The sequence below is a fragment of the Coloeus monedula genome (assembly GCF_965178545.1).
Source record: "Coloeus monedula genome assembly, chromosome: 1".
In the NCBI taxonomy this organism is placed as follows: domain Eukaryota; kingdom Metazoa; phylum Chordata; class Aves; order Passeriformes; family Corvidae; genus Coloeus; species Coloeus monedula.
In genome coordinates, this window is record NC_138781.1 from 128678707 (window position 1) to 128698161 (window position 19455).

Consider the following 19455-nt stretch of genomic DNA (forward strand, 5'->3'; position numbering starts at 1 on the left):
GTATCTCTTTGTCTTCTTGAGGTAGTTTGTCACTTACGATTACCAGAGCTGCAGTGGAAGACAAAAACCTGTTGTTTTGTTCGTCATCTTGCATCGAGTTTTGTCTGTAAAAGCTAAATTAGTCATATACTAGGTAATAGTTGCAGGAGTGATGGGAGCATTGTAAGTTCAACCAGAAAGAGGTTAAGGAGTTCCACCTGCCTCTACTTTGGCCCCCTGACATGGTTGCATCCTTGCAATCCCATTTTTCTCTCCTCCACCCATGTGTGTAGGGTCCACAGGTAGAGAATGAAATTAATTGATCACATAATGAGGTGCTATCAAATTAACAAACTAGAAAAGATAAAGACAGCTCTGTTTTCTTCAGTTTTTAATTATCTGAATAGGTCAACATTTTCCAGCAAGAATGCAATCTTTTCTTTTTTACCTGACAATGCCCCTTTATAGTTAGCAAATTGTCTGTATTCCAAGTGTAAGAGAAGGGCAAATTGGAATCAAATGCTCATGTGTGAGTAGTGTACTGTGAATCTGTTACCTAATGGTACAGACTTGTACTAAAAAGAGTTCTCAAAGTTTGTTAATTTGTAATGTTTCCTTTTGACGTACCTTAATTGTACCCATGTTGTTCACTGGGTATATTTTAAAATTAGGAATGCTGAGATCTGGTACCAAAAGTGGCTAAGTTAGTATAGATATTCTTAACCTAATCACTGTATTGTAGATATACATATATATATTGACCTACCTCTAGCATCATTTAAAGGATATAACAAAACTACAATTAGTGCTGTGTAAGTTAATCTTGCCTTTTAAGTTACAAAAGCATTGCTGTTTTGTTATTTTATTGATCAACTTTCATGCCTTTGAAAATACAAATTCCAGAATGACATCATGCCCAGTAGGAGTAATTAAAGCTATCTGATGAGGGAATTTAGAAGTTGAAAGGGATGATTGTAATTGATCCTGATTCAATCCTATTACAGCTTTTTATAGTTTAAGCTCTAGAGAAAGCAAACTCCTTGTCAAGGCTTTATTTTACAGATTCCTTTGTGTGTGCTGTGCTTTCTGGTCTCTACTTTCCCTTTTAATTTTTTTTTCCTGTAGTAAATAATGAGCTGCCGCCTGAAATCCGGCTTGCCAGTGGTCAGCTAATGGGTGATGACCTGTCCCTCCTTACTGCAGGAGAGCTGTCACCTTATATCAGTGACCCAGCGCTGAAGCTATTCCAGTGTGCTGTTTGCAACAAATTCACCTCTGACAGCCTGGAGGCCCTAAGTGTGCATGTGAGCAGCGAGCGCTCACTCCCCGAAGAGGAGTGGAGGGCTGTAATTGGAGACATCTACCAGTGCAAGCTCTGTAACTACAACACTCAGCTCAAAGCGAACTTCCAGCTCCACTGCAAGACTGACAAACATATGCAGAAATATCAGCTGGTGGCTCACATTAAAGAAGGCGGCAAAACTAATGAGTGGAGGCTGAAGTGTATTGCCATTGGCAACCCAGTTCACCTAAAATGTAACGCCTGTGACTATTACACCAACAGCGTGGATAAATTGCGCTTACATACTACCAATCACAGGCATGAGGCAGCCCTGAAACTCTACAAGGTAAGTCTGTGACAGCACCTCCAGCCAGCACCAAGTAGGCTGGGAAATTAACCCTTTCAGTGCTCATCAAACAGGACTTCGAATAATTAGGAGAGTGAATGTTTATTGAACATGCATATAGTCAAACAAAAACTGCAGGTTCATCAGGGAGGAGTGCTACAGATGAGTGCTGCTGAGTCACGTGGGGGTCATTTAGGATGCACTTTCTGCAAACACAGGGTCCATAAGTTGGGGTTTTTTTAAAAGTTCTCTTGTAATAAATGACTAGAGGTGTTTTACATCTCTCATAACCTTTTCAGACTTTGTCCATTACATTTTGATCAGAAGCTTGAGAGAGATTATGGAAAATGATGATTTTTCCATACCGTGCATAGGGAAAGGAGATCACTTTCTGGCATATGTATCTGTTTGCAACCATAATGTCTCACAGCCAAGTTATTTTACATTGGTATTTTCAGTAAGCACATGCAAAATGCCACATTATTACAAAGGATATTCAAAAGTAAGCACTGTCATCCTTTTGTCTGCTCTTCTTTTCCAAACCAGTAATGATTTTTCACAAACATGAAAGGGTGTGGTGTAGATAAATATGTTAGTAGAATGGCAACTATATTTTTATCTTTACTGGAAAAAACTATGTGGATATAATGAATATGTGGGAGTGATGAATACCATTTATTACACAACTTGTCATGACTTTTTCCAAACCCTAATTATGGGGTAACTTATTTTCTGCAGTGTGTTTACTGGATTGGCTTGATTGTCTTGGTTCATGTACAAAATATAACACATTCATTTCCAAGATGAATAACTTTGTAACTTATTCAAAACTTCTTTTGTCTAGGGGATATAAAAATTCAGAAAATATTGCAAACCATTAGTCACTGTAACAAGCTCTAAATATGATTAGAAAATCCATTTTGCAAGTGTTATCTATTGATTTATACTAGAAATCTGTGATAACTAAACTATCAGGAGTCATCTGCTGATTACAGCAACTATGCCGGTTTTCTAATCATGTTGAAAACCTCTACATCCAGAACAAATACAGAAAAGTCTCAGCAGACCTCTAGTTTAAGCAAGAAATAACATTCTTCTGGTATTCAACCATGTTCAAATGGTTGGTCTGAGCTAACACACGCTGCACAGGCAGAAACATAGATTTTAATTTTATAACCTGATTGTTGTAACCTTGGTGTATCTGCTGTGAGCAAAAATGGCAGTAACACAAGTTTCGGTCTGTTATACTGTCCCACAGTGCTGGCTGCTCTGCTAATTTAATTATGTATTTCATTTAGATTGCATTTTTCCTTAATTCTAGAGGGTGATATTTTTTGCTTTTCTTTTTTTTTAACACCCACCATCCTGTTACAAAAAGTACAAAAAGAGCTGAGATTCTAGTGACACAGTTAGCCTTCTTCAGCAGCAAAACTCCCTTTAGAAGTTCCTGCTTCCATTCATCTCTGAAGCTATTCTTTGCTCCCTCCTTTTACACTGTGCAGCCACACTCTAAGTCAGGGCTCTTTTTTAAAAAAAAATTTTTGGTCCCCATCAGTTTTTTGGAGTGTTAACCTGTGTAATTTCAATTATTTGTTTTATAATGCCACCATTCAAAGAAATACTACTGCAAATGGTGCCACAGTTAGGAATGATGGAGTAGGAGAAGGGAAGGCAGAAGGCTTCTCTCAGATGGCTCTTCACTGCCAAAGCTTCTGAGACTGTTGAAAATAAGATGCCAGCTGCTAATTTTTTTTAAAAAACTATAGTCACAAGGTACACAAACTATCTACTCAAAACAGTACTGTCTCTTCACTCACTCAGCCTGATCCCTTAGAGAAACCTTCATCAAATATGTTTGGGTTTGCAGCATGTCCTACAAAATATTTGATATGGGGTGCTGTGGGAGAGAGTATCAGCTCTTGGCCCTCATCACTAAGAACGTCCTGCTGCTGAATCTGCTTCTTTGCCAGATCCTGGTTTGTTAGATGGAGCAGTTCAGTAGCACCTGTGTAGTGCAGCTATCATACACAGTGTGGGACCATCACTAGCCTTTGGAGCTCAGTCCTTGAATCAGCTGAGGGCATCCCAGTGGAAACGGAATCCATAAACTCCCAGATACCCTCTAGGCTTCATGGCCTAAGTAGGACAGTTGAAAGTGTCTGGCTACTAACCATAGGGTTCCAACTCTGCTGACGGATGTATTTTTAAAGGACTTGTCCCTAGGATTGCTAGTGAGTATCTTAGCTTTTTTAAAATGTTTCTGTCCCTCATGACTTCTTAGAGAAGCTTGGAAATTTGAACTTCACTAGGTTTAATGACTCTCAGAAAGCAGATAGCATATACACACGCATACACTATTTTTGTATAATTTCGTTTTAAGGTTAATTTGAAGGAAAGTGATGTCACATTTCAAATATCAATTGGAATATTAGTACTATTTTTTAAGATTTGGAGTTGGCATGAAGTGCTACTATATGTCCCAAATGACCAAAATGTTCTGGATGTGTGTGCTCTATAACAGAATGTCATGCCTTTGTACATCACCCAGAAAACTTTACCCTTAGTTTTAAGTGTACATTCAGGCCTCAAGGTGGAAATAAATATGGTTTTGAAAGTCTGTTAAGTTATCTGCTAGCAGACTTGATAGTTTTGTCAGGTCTTGGTGAAGCTGTTGACACCAAGAGAGTTGTAAACTTTTTTTCTCTTGATACATCAGATAAACTTTTAGAGCACCTAAGGAAAAAAAGAACATTAATTTGTATGAATAATAGATACATGCCTTGGGAGCGATATAGAATATTCATGAATTGTGTTTATATTCAAGCATCTCCTCTTAACTCCTTTAAAATTAAGGTGCTGTGAATATGGTTTGGCAATAAAAAGTTTAATACTAAAACCATCTGAAAGCACAGAAAAAGAATCTGTGACTTTGTTCCTTTGCTTTGTCAAGTACCTCAAAGTTTTCCTTTAGTCATTTATATTTATTTAGATGTTATTGTTTTGCGAATTTTCTTTTATAAATCTTGCCGTAACAGCTTGATTTTTCTTCCTGTGCTTAACTATTGATGGAATAAAAGGGTTTCTTTTCATAGTCATAGCTTTTAAAGTGACCATGAACATCAGAGCTTCTCTTCTGAAGCTGTATAATTTTAGGCAGTACGGAAATGTCACTTTTAGAGTTAGATTCTAAATGTGGCAAAGTGGAACCTTTAGCTGTTTTCTAAGTTATTTAAAGAAGAAATGGCCTGGTTGTTCCTTACAGAAGTGCAGTATTCAAATGGTGTTGGTAATGTGGCTGCTAGGAACCAGAACAAAGACAGCCTTACCCTGAGTGAACTCAGCTTGGCCTCAATGAATTTCCCAAAGACTTACTTTTGGAATTGTGGAGCTTGATATTAGCAAATTAAACCACAGAATAGTTGCAAGTTCTTGGCAGCATCCATCAAGAAGCATTCAGTGACTCCACATGTAAACAGAGAAAGCTTCTATAGCAAGAGACTGCATTTCCATTCTGCAAGAGGAAGCATTCAGCTTCTGCAGATTTGGGAAGCTGAGGCAGGATGGTGATCTGTCTCTGTGGATGTAAAATACATATAGCTGGAACTGCTCTTAAGGCAACCATTTTGTAGCTTAGTCAAATAGCTTTTGATTCAGGGAACTGCATATATCATGTCCTGTGCTCATAAAATAGTTTCCAAATACTTATATTAATAAATAAATAAGTATAGGGTAGCCTTTTTGTGAAGTAAACTGAGATGGCTGAAAAGAAAATTTACGTAACCAAGTAACGGAATGACGATCAATTTCTAATCACAAATAAATATTTGAAGTTAGTCTATCAAAAATATTATTCAATTACCTGATAATACCTTCAATAGTCATTGCTTTTATATTGTATATTTACTGCAGTTTACATTGTGTATGCAACTATTTAGGAGCTCAGAGAAAGTAACAGTCAGCAGTTAGCAGACGAATACTCAGCTGAGCGAGAACTACCTTGGTTTTCCCTTTATTGACAAAATACTGATCCACAACACTATGACTTTTAAATGCTATGATTTTTTTAATGCTATGATTTTTAAATTTTGGTAGATCACTTTACCTCCCATGTTCTCAAGTGGCAAAGATATTACCCAAAAGGAGTGACCTGATTTCAGTTTAAGAAGGTTAAAGGTTAAAGGTTAGCTCAAAAGCATCATCTGCCTAGCTGCTTAACTTTAAACTGATCAATTTAATGAAAATCTGTTTTGCAGATGGTGTCGTAATGTCTTTGGCAGGATTTAGGCAGCTTTAACATTAGACGTATGCTAGTAAAAATTATTTCTTTATTTGACCAGAACAACACCTTTTCTTTTATGTTTTAAGGTAAAAGGCATGTGGGATATGGTATTTTGGCAAAGGACCCAGAAGCAGAAAGTGTTGATGGTCTTTCCATATGGGCTCAAAACCAGAATACCCTTATGCCTATTGCTAACGATGACTCAAGAAACAAACAAAGCTGTATTCATTTTTTCACCATAATGTTTTACTTTGAACCCATAAAAAAGCATTTCAGTCAGACCTGTCCTTGAAAAAGGTTTGTCTTCTTTGCCTAGGGTGGAATGCAACAGCATTAACTTTTTTAACCTGGCAGGGCACACCGATTGTCTCTTTCAGACCTTGTATTTGTAGATCAGAAGTATTCTTTTCCCTACTCACAAACCAAGCAGTAATTGTGTTACTTAGCTGTAGATACTATAAATAAGAAGGCAAATTAGTCAATCCAAATGGTAAGTTTTATCTGATGGAAGTTGTCTGAATAAACAAAGAATTAGATCCTTGGGAGTGTAAAGCAGAGCTTTGTGTTTATGTCTTCTGAGAATCAAGCCCTCACAGTTTTTGCCAAGATAATTAAGTTTCAGCACAAGCACGTCTTTCTATTTTCAGATGTATGCAATTCAATAGGAATTTCTTGGGCTGCTAATGCAATACTATTATATGTTAGCTTTGTAATTAGCTAGGACTCTATCCCTTTGCTGAAATGCATTGTAATATTACACACACAAGCATAGTTTGCATGTAAGCAGTTATGAAAGTGGTGCCCTTTGTTTCATATTGACCTTCCAACTTATTTAAAGGAGAGTTTACAATGAGCCTTTGTTTTGTCCGCAAATGATCATAAACAGCTTTCTAAAGAGCCCAATAAAATGAGATAATCACAAATGTATAACATCACATACTGAAAGGGTGGAAGAACAAACGGGGCTTTTACTATATTTTATAGGATGGATTTATAATCTGTTCTTGGGTCACTTAGGGCCAAGAATTTTCATGGTCAGCTGCTTGGTCCTGCTAGCTAGCATCCTCTCCAGGAAGGGCAAATACCGTGCAGCACCTGCTCTTCAGCTGGGGCTCTGCATGGCTTTTTTTAAAGTGAGGTGTCCACTTCTCTGCTGGTTCAAAGTCAAAAGCTTAATCAGACCAGCTTTTTTTCTGCATCTGTCATCAGTGAAGCAGAATAGTCTGTCTGGATTCCATAATGCTGTTTGCATATTTGGGTTTTAAATCAGCCAGGAATATTGAATGCTTTGCTCATCTTTATCACGTGCAGGAGGCACAAGTGTGATTTAGTCCTTAGGTAACTTTTAGTGTAACAGTTCCCCAAGGAACACTGCTTGGTTTTTTCTCATTATCCTTGTTCTGGATGAAAGCATTGTTGTTAGGAATTAACAATTGAGGGGGGTGTGAAGTATATGCATATGGGGACGAATGGACTAACAGCCCAAATTACTTTATTTGCTTTACTCTGTTTGGCATGAAATGTTGGTACTTGATCAGCCTGGAATTAACAGAAAGTCACATTCTTTTCATTTCAGTTGTCTTGCACTAACTTTTTAATATAAAATCAAATATCCTACGTGGATGCCAGTCCAATTATTTAACTGTCATTGTCCCAGTATGATAGTAAAAGAGGTCAGGAGATTGTGCAGCATTGATTTGCATAAAAATCATTGTGGAAAGGAAATTGGAATATGTCTGCACACCTGAGGAGCCAAACCAAGCTTTGCTTGATGTTATTCTTGTTGTTTGTTTAGAAGAAAACTATTTTCAGTGATAAAAGTTATTCTAATTTGTTCCTCAACACAAGCCTCATATAGAGGATAGAAGGTATTTCAATTTTTATAGTCCTTTGAGATTTATGTTCACTTAAGGTTTTAAATGTTTAATGAAATTTAATTTCCACTTCAAGTTTTAGTTACTGTAATTCAGATTATGCTGTTGTGCTTACATGTATGAAGAGAAAGCAGTGTTCAAAGAATGCACTGTGTAGTCACAGCTGTACATACGTTGTGTAGCCATAGCTATAAGTAATGTATATGCTTATATGTACTTGTACACTATAGACAAGAACATTTATTAAAAAACCCCAAAAAACCCCAAACTAACAAAAAATTATTGCTGGCTGGTAAAACAGCAATTTCAGAACTATTATTTTTTATGATAAATTTAAAATAAAACAGTAGAGAAAACATTTTTACATTATATTTTATGTACATTTAATTTGATATTCAGATGTCTGTCTCTCAGATTGTCCTACATAATGGTCCTTGTTAAAAAATACCGTATTTTGTATTCAGCTTAAGGTACACTGTTGAAACAGGGAGGTGTTCTGAAATCATAGTTTAAAGAATCCTCATGTTCTTCCATTGAAATGCTGTCCAGAATCCCAGTCTTTGCACTGTCCTGGGTAAGGGTATGTGAGGCTGCTCTTGGAAAGGAGACTGTACCAGACTGCTTGCAGTGTGCAGCCTGACCAGTGGAGCCTGAGCTAATAGGTCCTCTTGCGGAGCAGGAAAAGTGAGCAAGGAGGAGAGCCAAAGCAGCAGAGAGAGGATCAGCCTCATTTATTCAGTATGCTCAACACACAAAATGGCTGTATAACAGCTATTTTTTGTGCCTGGAGTTCTTTCATTCTGACATTAAGAGAAATATGCAATTATCTCTGACTGAGATTCGAAGTAGAGATGCAGTGTATAGTGTATGTAAGAGTATTATGTCAGTGTGAGTGCATATGTATGTGTGCATTAATAGATGGCAGCTATGGATTTAGCAGCCACTCCCTCCTGCCCTTGCAACATAGATTTTCTTGTTACCCTTAGGAGATTTTAGCTGATATTATGCAACTCACTACAGGTGTCTTTTCTAAAATTGTAATTAGTTTGCCAGACTCTCCCAGGTGAGATTTTTCTCCACGCTCTCTTCCACATATTTAAGAATGAGCAGGAAAAAAGAAAAAAAGAGTGAGACATGACAGGAAAGTTATATTTAGACATGGATATGTGTAATTCAGCTTTGCTATTGTTTTTGCTAAGTTATCTAGAAGAAACTTTCCCTTGGTCTATGCATTTATTAGTCCATCCAGACAAAATGCCAGAATTGTGATTTTATAGGAGAGTTAATGGGAGTAAGAACTTATAGACCTCATATGTACAGGACTGAGATTTGAGCTGTTTGATACACAGCTCTTGAGACTGTGTTTGCTCTCTATATATCTATCTTGCTAGATAGACAAATTAATTTTCTGCATTTCTTCTTTTTCTCTCCTTTGGGGTACTACTGGAGCAGAAAGGGATGAGAAAGGATAGTGAAGATGCTGGTGTGAAATGCTAAGTAATGCAATTTCTGTTGATTTCAGCAAGAATTAGGCACAATGCAGGGGACATATTTTCTTGGGTAAACTTCCATGTTTGTGGGCAAAATGTAATATGGTACAACAGGGAATAGGTATTAATTACATTAAATGTGAGTAGGGGCTTTATGTTGATAAAACATAAATTACAAGTGGTGGCTTGTAATATTTTTCGGTCCTGATGGTTTGCCTGTTAGACTGGTGTACTTAATACAGGCAGATAGTGCAGACTGATGATTATACAACCTCATGCTGATATATAAAAAAAAGTGAAGCTTTGCTAAGAACTTCAAGACCTTTGCTTTGTGGACAGCTATGAAGGAGGATGTCATAGAAATGACCCCCTTGGTCTGGAGCAGAAGGTGCCAACCCTTCAGTACTGCAGCAGACAGATACACAGCATATTGTGCACCATAGCCTCGGGGGAAACTCTCTGTTCTACTCTCCCGGTGGGAAGGAAGGCATTAGAATAATACTTAGCTTTTAAAGGCAGGGGGTATTGAAGAAAACAAAAATTGAGCAAAGGTAGTCCTTGAATGATAAAGTGTGCAGATTCCCATGCCTTGGGCATCCTACTGCAGTAGCAGTTACAATAACAGAAAAAAAAGCTTTTGTCATATACAAGGAGTATGACCAATACTTCTTGGTTATATGCATGACTAGGAAACATATCGCTAATGGGAGCTATGCATGGTAATGTACTACACTCCTTCCAAAAGTGGATGTTTGACCACCAACCAGGGTTGCCTAACAAAAAAATTTGATTTTTTTCTATTTAAAATTGTTATCCTAGAGTATTAATCAAAATATGATTCACATGTGTAAAGTACATGACTGTATAACTACTGGTTTATTCCTGGATTGTGTGCAGAAAGCATAGCATATAGGGACAGTATTCAGGGTTCTGCCCAAAGAGGGTGTTTATCTGCAGTCTCTGTTCTCCCTTGTAAACTCTCTCAAAGATGAAGAACATGCACTACTTCCTCACAGTGCTCCTGGAGAAAAGAACCATAGAGCCGCCTTTACTCATAAAGACAGCACAGAATCTGCTGTTCTGGGAGAGTTTGTACCCCAGCCTTTAACAGAAAACTAGATTACCCTTAGTCAGAGAAAGTTCAAGATGACCCTTTTAAAACAAAGGACAACACTGGAAACTCTTCTTACCAGAACTTTATCAGGCAGTTCCAAAGGTCTATATCTCTTCATTTTAAAGTTGTTGGGCACATATGGAATTTTTCCATTGGCATCATAAGTTTGTGTTAGGATCTATAGCAATCCTTGGGTGAGGGAGGTCAGTTGTCTCCAAACAACTTTACTAAAAAGGAAGAGGTTTTCCATGGAAAATCCTAAAATGTTGCAAGAGGCTCAAGTATCATAACAGCTATGATGGATATTATCCTTATCCTAAATTGAAAGCTCCTATTGGTAAAGGAGCAGGAATGGCACTTCTTATTCACAGAATCATGGAATCAGAATGCCTGGAGTTGGAAGGGACTCACATGGATTATTGATTCAAACTTCCTGCTCTTCACAAGACTACCTAAAACTAAACTATATGACTAAGAGTGTCATCTAGATGCTCCTTGAACTCTGACAGGATTGCTGCTGTGACAGTGACCAACCACTCTCTCAGCAAAGAACCTTTTTGTACTGTCCAATCTGAAGTTCCCCTGATGCAGCTTCATACCATTCAGATAACAGTGTTCTTATTTTCTGTGTAACCTAGACAAAAACTTGCTCTATGGGAAATAGATTGAGGAAAAAAATACTAACGTCCTCTAATTGAGTAAACACTTAGTGAATGACCAGAAACTTGATATTTTTACAACTAGAACAATGAAACAAAGTCTAAGGAGGATCTTGGTATTCTTGTTCTTTGTGTGCTAGTGATGAGAGCATGGAAAAAGGCTTGCTTTACTACTGAAATGAGACAGCTTTAATATCTAGATGTTACTATTTTGGAAACACCCTTTGGCATTTGCAGATATGTAAGCAGCTAATGAATGACTGGAAATTAGGAAGAATGAAGCTGGTGGAAAAAAATGAGTCCAAACTGCAAGTGTTTCTGAAAACCTTATGTCCTTATTTGTTTAGGAACTTCTGTGACTCAAAATCTTGACCCAGGAGGAAGCTGAAATCCTGCTGGGATATATCAGGACAGGATCTTCTGAAGTCAGCTCTCAGATGACAAAGATCACAGGCCACAGAAAATAGTTTAGGACTAATTTTACCAAATTTCTGACCTAGACTTTGGGCAGATTTAAAAGCACTGCTGTATTGTTAGTCCTTTGGGTCCACCCATCTCTTGCAGATGCATCTCAGTAATAGGTGTTGTACCTAGGCTGTGGATATCCTTTGTCACTTTTTGATTTACTAAGGTAGTCTCATAGGTCATGATGACTTAGATATGCTGTCAATGTTCTCTGTCTCTTGGTTCCTACCTCCACTGGTGTGTTTTGTAGTGTGTCAGGCTTCAGCAATATCTTTGCAACACTCGAATTTCTGTGACTTATAGAACTCAAGGAATGAAAGTCTTTGTATCGAGTCATTAGGACTGCTTACAAGTATTTTTGAGAAAGAGCAAATCCTTTCTCAGACACTCTGTAGTCACTTCGAATTTTTTTTTTTTTTTGGCCTTTTTTTTTTTTCTTGAAAAGCAAAAATAGGTTTATGGGATCATTTTTGACCCTACATGTTACATGTAGGACCTGGACACAAGAAGTATTGCTAGGGTATTTTTTCTTTCCTTTTCTTTTCTTTTCTTTTCTTTTCTTTTCTTTTCTTTTCTTTTCTTTTCTTTTCTTTTCTTGTCTTGTCTTGTCTTGTCTTGTCTTGTCTTGTCTTGTCTTTTTCTTTTTCTTTTTCTTTTTCTTTTTCTTTTTCTTTTTCTTTTTCTTTTTCTTTAAAACTGTGTGTGTCCATATATATCCTAGGCTGCTACTGTCATCTTCTATAATGCTGTACATCTTCTATAATGCTGTACACTAACATATATGTTAGTGTCTGCTGTAGTAAAGATTGGATTTCCATTACTCTTCTAATTTCCTTGTCCCAGTTACTTATAATTTTCTTATAGACACTTTTAGGGCTGAAATTATCAGGATTCAGTCTGGGTGTAAAGAATATTTCTTTCTTCTTTGGGGCTCTTTCTGAGTCACTTAATCATGAGATATCTTTCTAACCTGTCCTAATGAAAAATACTCCATTGCAAATAAAGTTAGTTAAGTACATTTCTCGCAGTGGCTGTCCATAACAGAAAAGAATGTTATTTTAAAAGCAAAGACACATTAATAGGCCAAGTATGCAATCCTTGTCCTATCACAGCAAATTATACCATTAGTCCACTTTATCTAATCTCTTTGCTACAGACTGCCTAACAACAATGGCTTCTCAGAGCAAACCAGACCAAAAAAAAAAAAAAATTTCATGGGCGAATATAGAATAATGTTGCTTATACAGGAAAATTCTTGTTCTTTTCATATGTCCTCTGTATTTCACAATGAATTAACATCATATGAATTCAAGTATTTTTTTTTCCCCTGAAATTGTCTTTGGGTAGCTTTACAGGTATGTAGACATCAAATCAGTTTATAAAATGAAGTTTTGGCTCAATCACATGCAGTGGGAAGGGGTTCCACAGGTTAATTTAACCTGCATATAAACATTTTTTTTGGCTTTTAAAATTTTCTGTTACTAATTTATAAAGTTTTGTTTGTTTTTATTCGTCTGGTTAATAGAATGAAAAAGATCATGTGTTCTTACTTGATTTATGATTTTTTACATAATCTTTATAACTTCACAATAATCTTTGTGATTACTTTATGGTCTTTTTATCATGTCTCTCTTCTATTTACACAAAAAATTTCAATCCATTCAGTGTTGCTTTTAGTGGAAGTTTTTCCACATTTCTGCTAATCCCATCACTGATCTCTGAACTCCTTCTACCGCTGTTAAATTTTTCTGGAGATACACAGATATTTCAGAACTGAACACACTGTTCTCAGTGGAACTGTATGATCTTACTGTCCCATGCCTGGTGCATCCAAAAATATAATCTGCTTTAAACAAATCCTATTGCATTCTGTGCTGGAAATATGTTGCCTTTCATTACATGCTTCTTCCCACGCCGCCCCTTCAAACTGATGCCGAAGTGTCCAAGAGTGGTTACACTTAACTTAGACACCAGTAACATGTTTGATTGGTTCAAAGTATTCCTTCTAATATACATTTTCTTCGATTTATCCATCAATACTGAGTTTCTGCTGCATGCTCAGCTAGCTTTAAAACTATCTGGCATTTCTCACAGTTCTTTGGCTGGTCTTGACTGTCATGAGTTCATTTATGACTTCTGTAAGAACAGTCCTAGTTTTCTGTTAGAAGACTCAGAGGTAACTTTTGTTCTGTTAAATGCCCCATTAGTTCATGTAGCTTGTTTTCTGTCTCTGTCAGTTTTTAATCCATGACTTTTTTGCCCTTCTGTTAAGTGCCTACATTAAGTGGTTAGGCTGCTTCTGCATAGCCTGCTTAGTGGAAAAAACTCCAGCTCTGAATTAACCCATGGAGTAATTAATTTCCCCCTAATATTATGAGAGTGAGAGAAAGATGCATCCCCTTGCACCCATGTCACATTGCCTGTCTCTTCAGATAGCTGCTTCTGGTTGCTTTCCCACATGTATTGCTATACCCAGTGGCTTGGGGTGCAAATGTCTGTAGGCAGTTAACTATTTGCTGAGCCTGAAGAACAGAAATAGCTAATTAACCATCTATCTGCAAATATTTGCCCCAGATATTTATTTACTGATGCAAAATAGAAGATGCTGTTTCTGCATGTGGACTACAAGGCTGAGGCAGAACTGCAATTGACTCTTTGTAGTGTGCTCTTTTCATGCTGTTCAGTGCTAACTTTAATGTATTATTGATTGTTATTAAGGTATACCATGAAATACAGATGGGATGTCTGTTGTGGTTGAAGTCATACTGTGGGAGCTATGTTGACTTTTAGGTTGTTCTGGCCTTCATGCCGCTTGACATTAAAACCTTTCACATTAGGGTTTAGGAAAAAAAAAAAAAAAAAGTATATATATAGTAACTATGTTACCCTGCATGTAGTGGGAAGTAATGTGAAAATATGATGCCAAATTCCCTCCCCACCAAGTCAGCACAAAATTTGAAATGAAATACTAATTTCAGAGCAAGCCAGGAAGTTCTAATTCCCTGTGTGAGTATATACAAACACAAGTTTAGGACACTCACTACCTGAATTTAAATTAGGTGTGCTGCCTGGCAGTAGAAAGTGGTAAAAGCAGAGTGATTAGGGGTCTGATTTTCCAGAATACTGAGTCCTAGTGGCTCCTCTTGGTGGTGTGTGTTTAGCATCCCAGGATCCAAGGTCACGCTCATGAGTGACCGTCTCCTCTGTGCTGACTGCCAGCCTCCATCATTGCACAGCCTTCTTGGCTGGATGTATTGGCTAGTTTGAAATACACAAAAATTGTATCAGAGGATCAATTACTGCTGAAATGTCACTACAGAACCCTGTAGTAGTGCTAATTAGTTAAAGCAAAAAAGGCACTATCTTGGCAGCAGATCACTGAATATTTTTTTCACAAAATTAGGTTTGAAATGCTTACATTCTTCCCCCTCCCTTTTCTGGAAAAATTAAAGTATGTAAATGGTTTTTTTCCTTTTTTATTTCCTATACCCCCATAAAAAGAAATGCTTCTAAATGTTTCTCACTATGTCCAGCAATTTCCATCTTAGAATAGCTTACTTTTGTTTGAAACACTTAAAGAAGCTATTAGTCATTGGAGAAAACTTGAAACAAGGAAACGTATGACAAACACACAGTCACAGGACAGCCCTCTCTGATTTTGGCTCAGCTCCCTTTCTGCCATTAATGGGGCAAAAAGAAACTGGAGATCTGATGCAAGCTCCCTGCGGTGGGGGAGGGCAGAGTTGTTCAGCCTGTGTCAGGGAGTCCCCGGCTGGCAGGGAGCCAGCTGTGTGTGCTCTGTCCTTCCCAGCGCATGCCACGCAGGAGCTGTGTCAGAAGAAGGACCGGCAAGGGCAGTAGCAAGTACATGTAAGTGTGTCTGTGATGAGAGTGAAACGCCTGCTGCACAGGGAGACGTGGGGAGCTCCCAGGCAGAGCCAGCTCAGGGGGATGCTGGCGACTGCAGAAACCTTTTTATCTGCTACAGAAAGGCAGTGGCTGCTGTCACAAGCTGTAGGGTCTGACTGCAGTCCTGTATTTTGATCCCCTTCTCAGGTAGGTTTCATTTTTCTTGTGCTCACCTTGCAGAGAGCCTTCCTGGGCTGTGTCACTGTGTTCTGGGCTTGATGAACTACTACAGTTCTTTCCAAGCACCAGTTGTTCTTTTTCAGTGCTAAAACATACACGAGGCTCTCATTCACGCACCCCATCCCCCAACTTTTCATCCAGCATTTAGTTTTTGGTGACCATTATTTCCACACTGTGCCAAAAAGATAAGATTCGCAGCTGCCAGTGGCACGAGCAGAGTCTGTGAAGTTTCTTTAGTCTGAGATAGGTCATACTGTTAAGCAAAAATCTAAATATTTGCAAAGATTCAGGAAAAATACAGGGGTTTTGCTGGTTTTTATCCTCTGTAGAATTTGTTTGAAGCTTTAAAAACATTGTTTGTTTCCTATTAAAATGGTGATGAGAGGAAAGAGATGGGAAGAATGTAGGCCAAATCCAACTTTGTTGTAGTATTGCTGATCTCAGTAGTATTACTCCAAGGATAGAGAAGTTTTCCAAAACGACACTGTTTCTTAACTCTGTCAATTGACTGAGACATGGCTCTCCTGTGGTTTGACTACTGTGGTTTGTCACTACTGTGAGAAATTATCCAGTTCAAAAAGTCCTGTTATTTGGGTAATTTCTTGCTGAAATTGATGGTTACTGTTTCTGTTTTTCTCCCAAAGTTTATTTCTAGGGCTTTTCCATTTGTTTCTGGTGCTCTAGATAAAAGGCTAGTCACAAAGGCAGAGTCAGAGAGACTGCTCTGCAATGAGGATGTGTAAAAGAGGAGTGGATTTGAATTTGGGAGTGTTTTCCCTCTCATGGAAGCTGTCTCCCTGTTTGATACAGAGTGTGAGTTGATCTAATAAAATCCACCTCCTAAATATCTTTTACAGATCAAACCAGGTTACTGGGTTTTGATAACCATAACATACTTTGTGGGTGAGCATACACACTAGGATACCTCATTTACAGCCCATTTCTCCTCCTAATTTATTCCACATTTGGGAGCATTTTTTAAGCAGCTACTATTTAAAACCAGAAAGCCTCCACCCTAAAAGGCCCCAACCTGTGAGAAACATTTCCTCTCTTGCCCGGAGCTTGGAATTTCACTCCAAAATGCCAACTCCCTCAGGAGTGTGCATAGTGTCATCCTTGCCTTGTGGTTTACTCTTTGCAACCTCAGTTGCACACACAGACATTGTTTACCACCTCACCACATTCTTCTTCTTCCTGCCTCTACCAAGATCTCTACGTGTCTTTTTTTCACAGTGACACTTGCACCTGGATTTCTGCAGTGCTAAGCCCAATTTCACTCTTGCCAAGCCCTAGACTCCTTTATATTTTTCTTCTTTTCTGCCAATAACATTCTTTTCCACTTTCTCTTGTGTATGAATGTGTTTATGTACATTTTCAGATACATATTTCTAATTGTCTGGGATGAGTGGGATAAAAGTTTTATTGTCTTGAGCTAGAGTTGGCTGTGTTATTTTAAGTAATAAAGAGAGAAAAACAGGTATGCTGACTATCCCATAGGAAATTATCATGAATTTTGAACCTCCTGCATATTTTGCAGTAGGAAAAATATGTTAGAAATTTGTAGGGTGCTCTCTAACTGTATCAATACTCTTTTCTTCATATGGTTGCATGTACCAAGCCAAGCTCTAGTAATATTAAGGGGGGAAAAACACTGCTGTGAGTTTGTGACTAATATATTTTAGAAATGTCTTACATTTTTCCTATAATAGCTTTTCCATACATAATAGCATTTCAGTTTGAAGGTCTGACTTCTCAAGGCCTATGAGAGCTAAAAACAAGTGCCAGCATTCTGCTGAAAAGCTGGAAATTTCCCACGTGCTATGAAGCTCCTTTTTCAGACTCACAGATCACAAGATTAACACATCATTGGTAAAAGGCCCATCTTGGGTGTTGGCTCAATGTAATTTGAAAGGAAATTTTTTCATTTGAAAGCAAGGAAAAAGTCTTGATGGTGGTTTGCAGCATAACCAAACTAATGACAGCTGATTTCAGCTAACTGGGCTGGGAGCATTAACAATAATTACTCTTGGAAACAATTTTAGGTCTTGTTTCAAGGACGGAGATTTTGTTGACACCCTCATCTAGGACTCACTTGAGACTTCTCTGAAGACTGTGCTCTTTTACCTTTCACGTGACAGATGCAGAAGTGTGCCTTGGGCAGTCAGAGTGCCCTTTGTGAGGGATACTGGACCTGTGCTGGGCTCATATTGACAAGACAAAATCTTCCATGTGGCATCAATAAGGCTGGGATAAAAAACACAACATGTAATAGTTCCAGACCACAATCTTTCATTCTTTTTTAGGTATAACCACTGGGGTCACATATAAATAATCATCTGGCTATGTAAAGGGGTCAAACCAGGGCTTTGATATTCACAGTACATATCCTGATGAGACTGTGTTGTTTAGGTAGGGTTAATTTTTGGCCCAACTCCAGCAAATGGTAAATTTTCCACTGAACTTGGTGGAACTAAGATTTCACACATGACACTTAAATCTGTGCTATATAAAGCTTTGTATAAATATGTCTGTATATAATATATATCACAAGCATGTACAAGTGTGTTTCTGTATATTTTAACCAATTACATAAACTGTGTTTAAACTGTCTACTATGCAGATGCCTAGAAGGAATGAGCTAAAAAAATCTGGATAGGGGTAAAATACTCAGAGAATGTCATGGGGACATGTTTTTCATAATTGTAATATTGAGAGGTTTTGTTTCCTTTATCAGTTGCCTTTCTCTACTATAAAATCATGTGGGATTTTTTTCTAGTTGCATCAATTTTCAGCTACAAATGTTTTACATTATAAATCTGTGTAAAACAGACTGAAAATTGGGAAGTGTAAGAACAGATAATCTGAAGACTTAAGTGCTTTGGGCAAACTTCTCTTGCCAGCTTTCAGAGATACAGAGGGAGAGTGTATTTGAAACCCCTCATCAGAGCAAAATGAACGTTTTAGTGTTCTCGGACATAATATCAGGCTAACATGCTCCCTGACTGACATCCAGTACATACTGTATAATTGCCAGCCTGCTTCTCCAAGTGCCTTGAAGATTACATTTTTTTAATGTCCCAATATTAATAACCAGATGTGATCTTCTTCCTGCCCAGGGGTCAAGCTAGCTGGCCAGGTCAGGCTGTTTGTCTGTGTGCACAGACTGTGAAGTCTATTCAGAATGACAGGTATGTGGGGGGAGGCGGGTAGGGTGTTAACCTCAAGACCACCAAAAGGGAGTTCTCCCTGCTGGGAACAAAGACCAGCAGGAGCTTCAGCCTTTTTCAGTACTCCTGGGATTTTAACCAAGTGAACAAAAGATGATGCACAGCTGAAGAAATGCTCTTCACAGCTGATACATAATTTAAGATGTTCAGTTACAAACAACCGGATATGTATTTGTGATTTCATTTGAGCACAGTCCAATTATCTGCAGTCAGTTAATATTTTTGTATGAGCAGTTTCTGTGTGCTGCTTTATATGCTCAGAAGACACTCAATTGCCAGAGTTTGAATACATGCTGGCCTTGAAAATAGCCCTAGTATTTAAAAAAATACCATTAAAACACCAGCAGTTGCTATGAGGTGTTTTGTACCTTCTAGTTAATGTTTGCCAGTCTATGTATAGATTATTTTATTATATGATATAGTTTCATTAAACATGTATTATAAAAACATTTACTCTTCACTCTCTCTTTTTGTTAGGCAAAAAAAATCAAAAGAAGCAGCTATTTGTTTCCTAATTGATTTTCTACGTTAGTTGTTCATTGAATAGATAAGTAGTGCCTGTGATATTTGATTACAGAGCAAGGCACCCATTTAACCTTCCGTTCTTTCCTGGCCAGGATTTCAAATACAATACAACGTACCTCCCTTAGG

General features: G+C 37.8%; 1 protein-coding gene across 1 annotated transcript in view; it reads left to right on the forward strand.

Annotated features, from left to right (window-relative positions):
- ZFHX4 (zinc finger homeobox 4) overlaps positions 1-19455 on the forward strand; it is a gene marked incomplete at both ends in the record, with an annotated part of 122223 nt that overhangs the window by 2582 nt on the left and 100186 nt on the right. The window contains one exon of the mRNA XM_082303114.1: positions 1105-1607. Coding sequence (XP_082159240.1) covers positions 1105-1607 — 503 coding nt within the window. The remainder of the gene's footprint in view (positions 1-1104; positions 1608-19455) is intronic.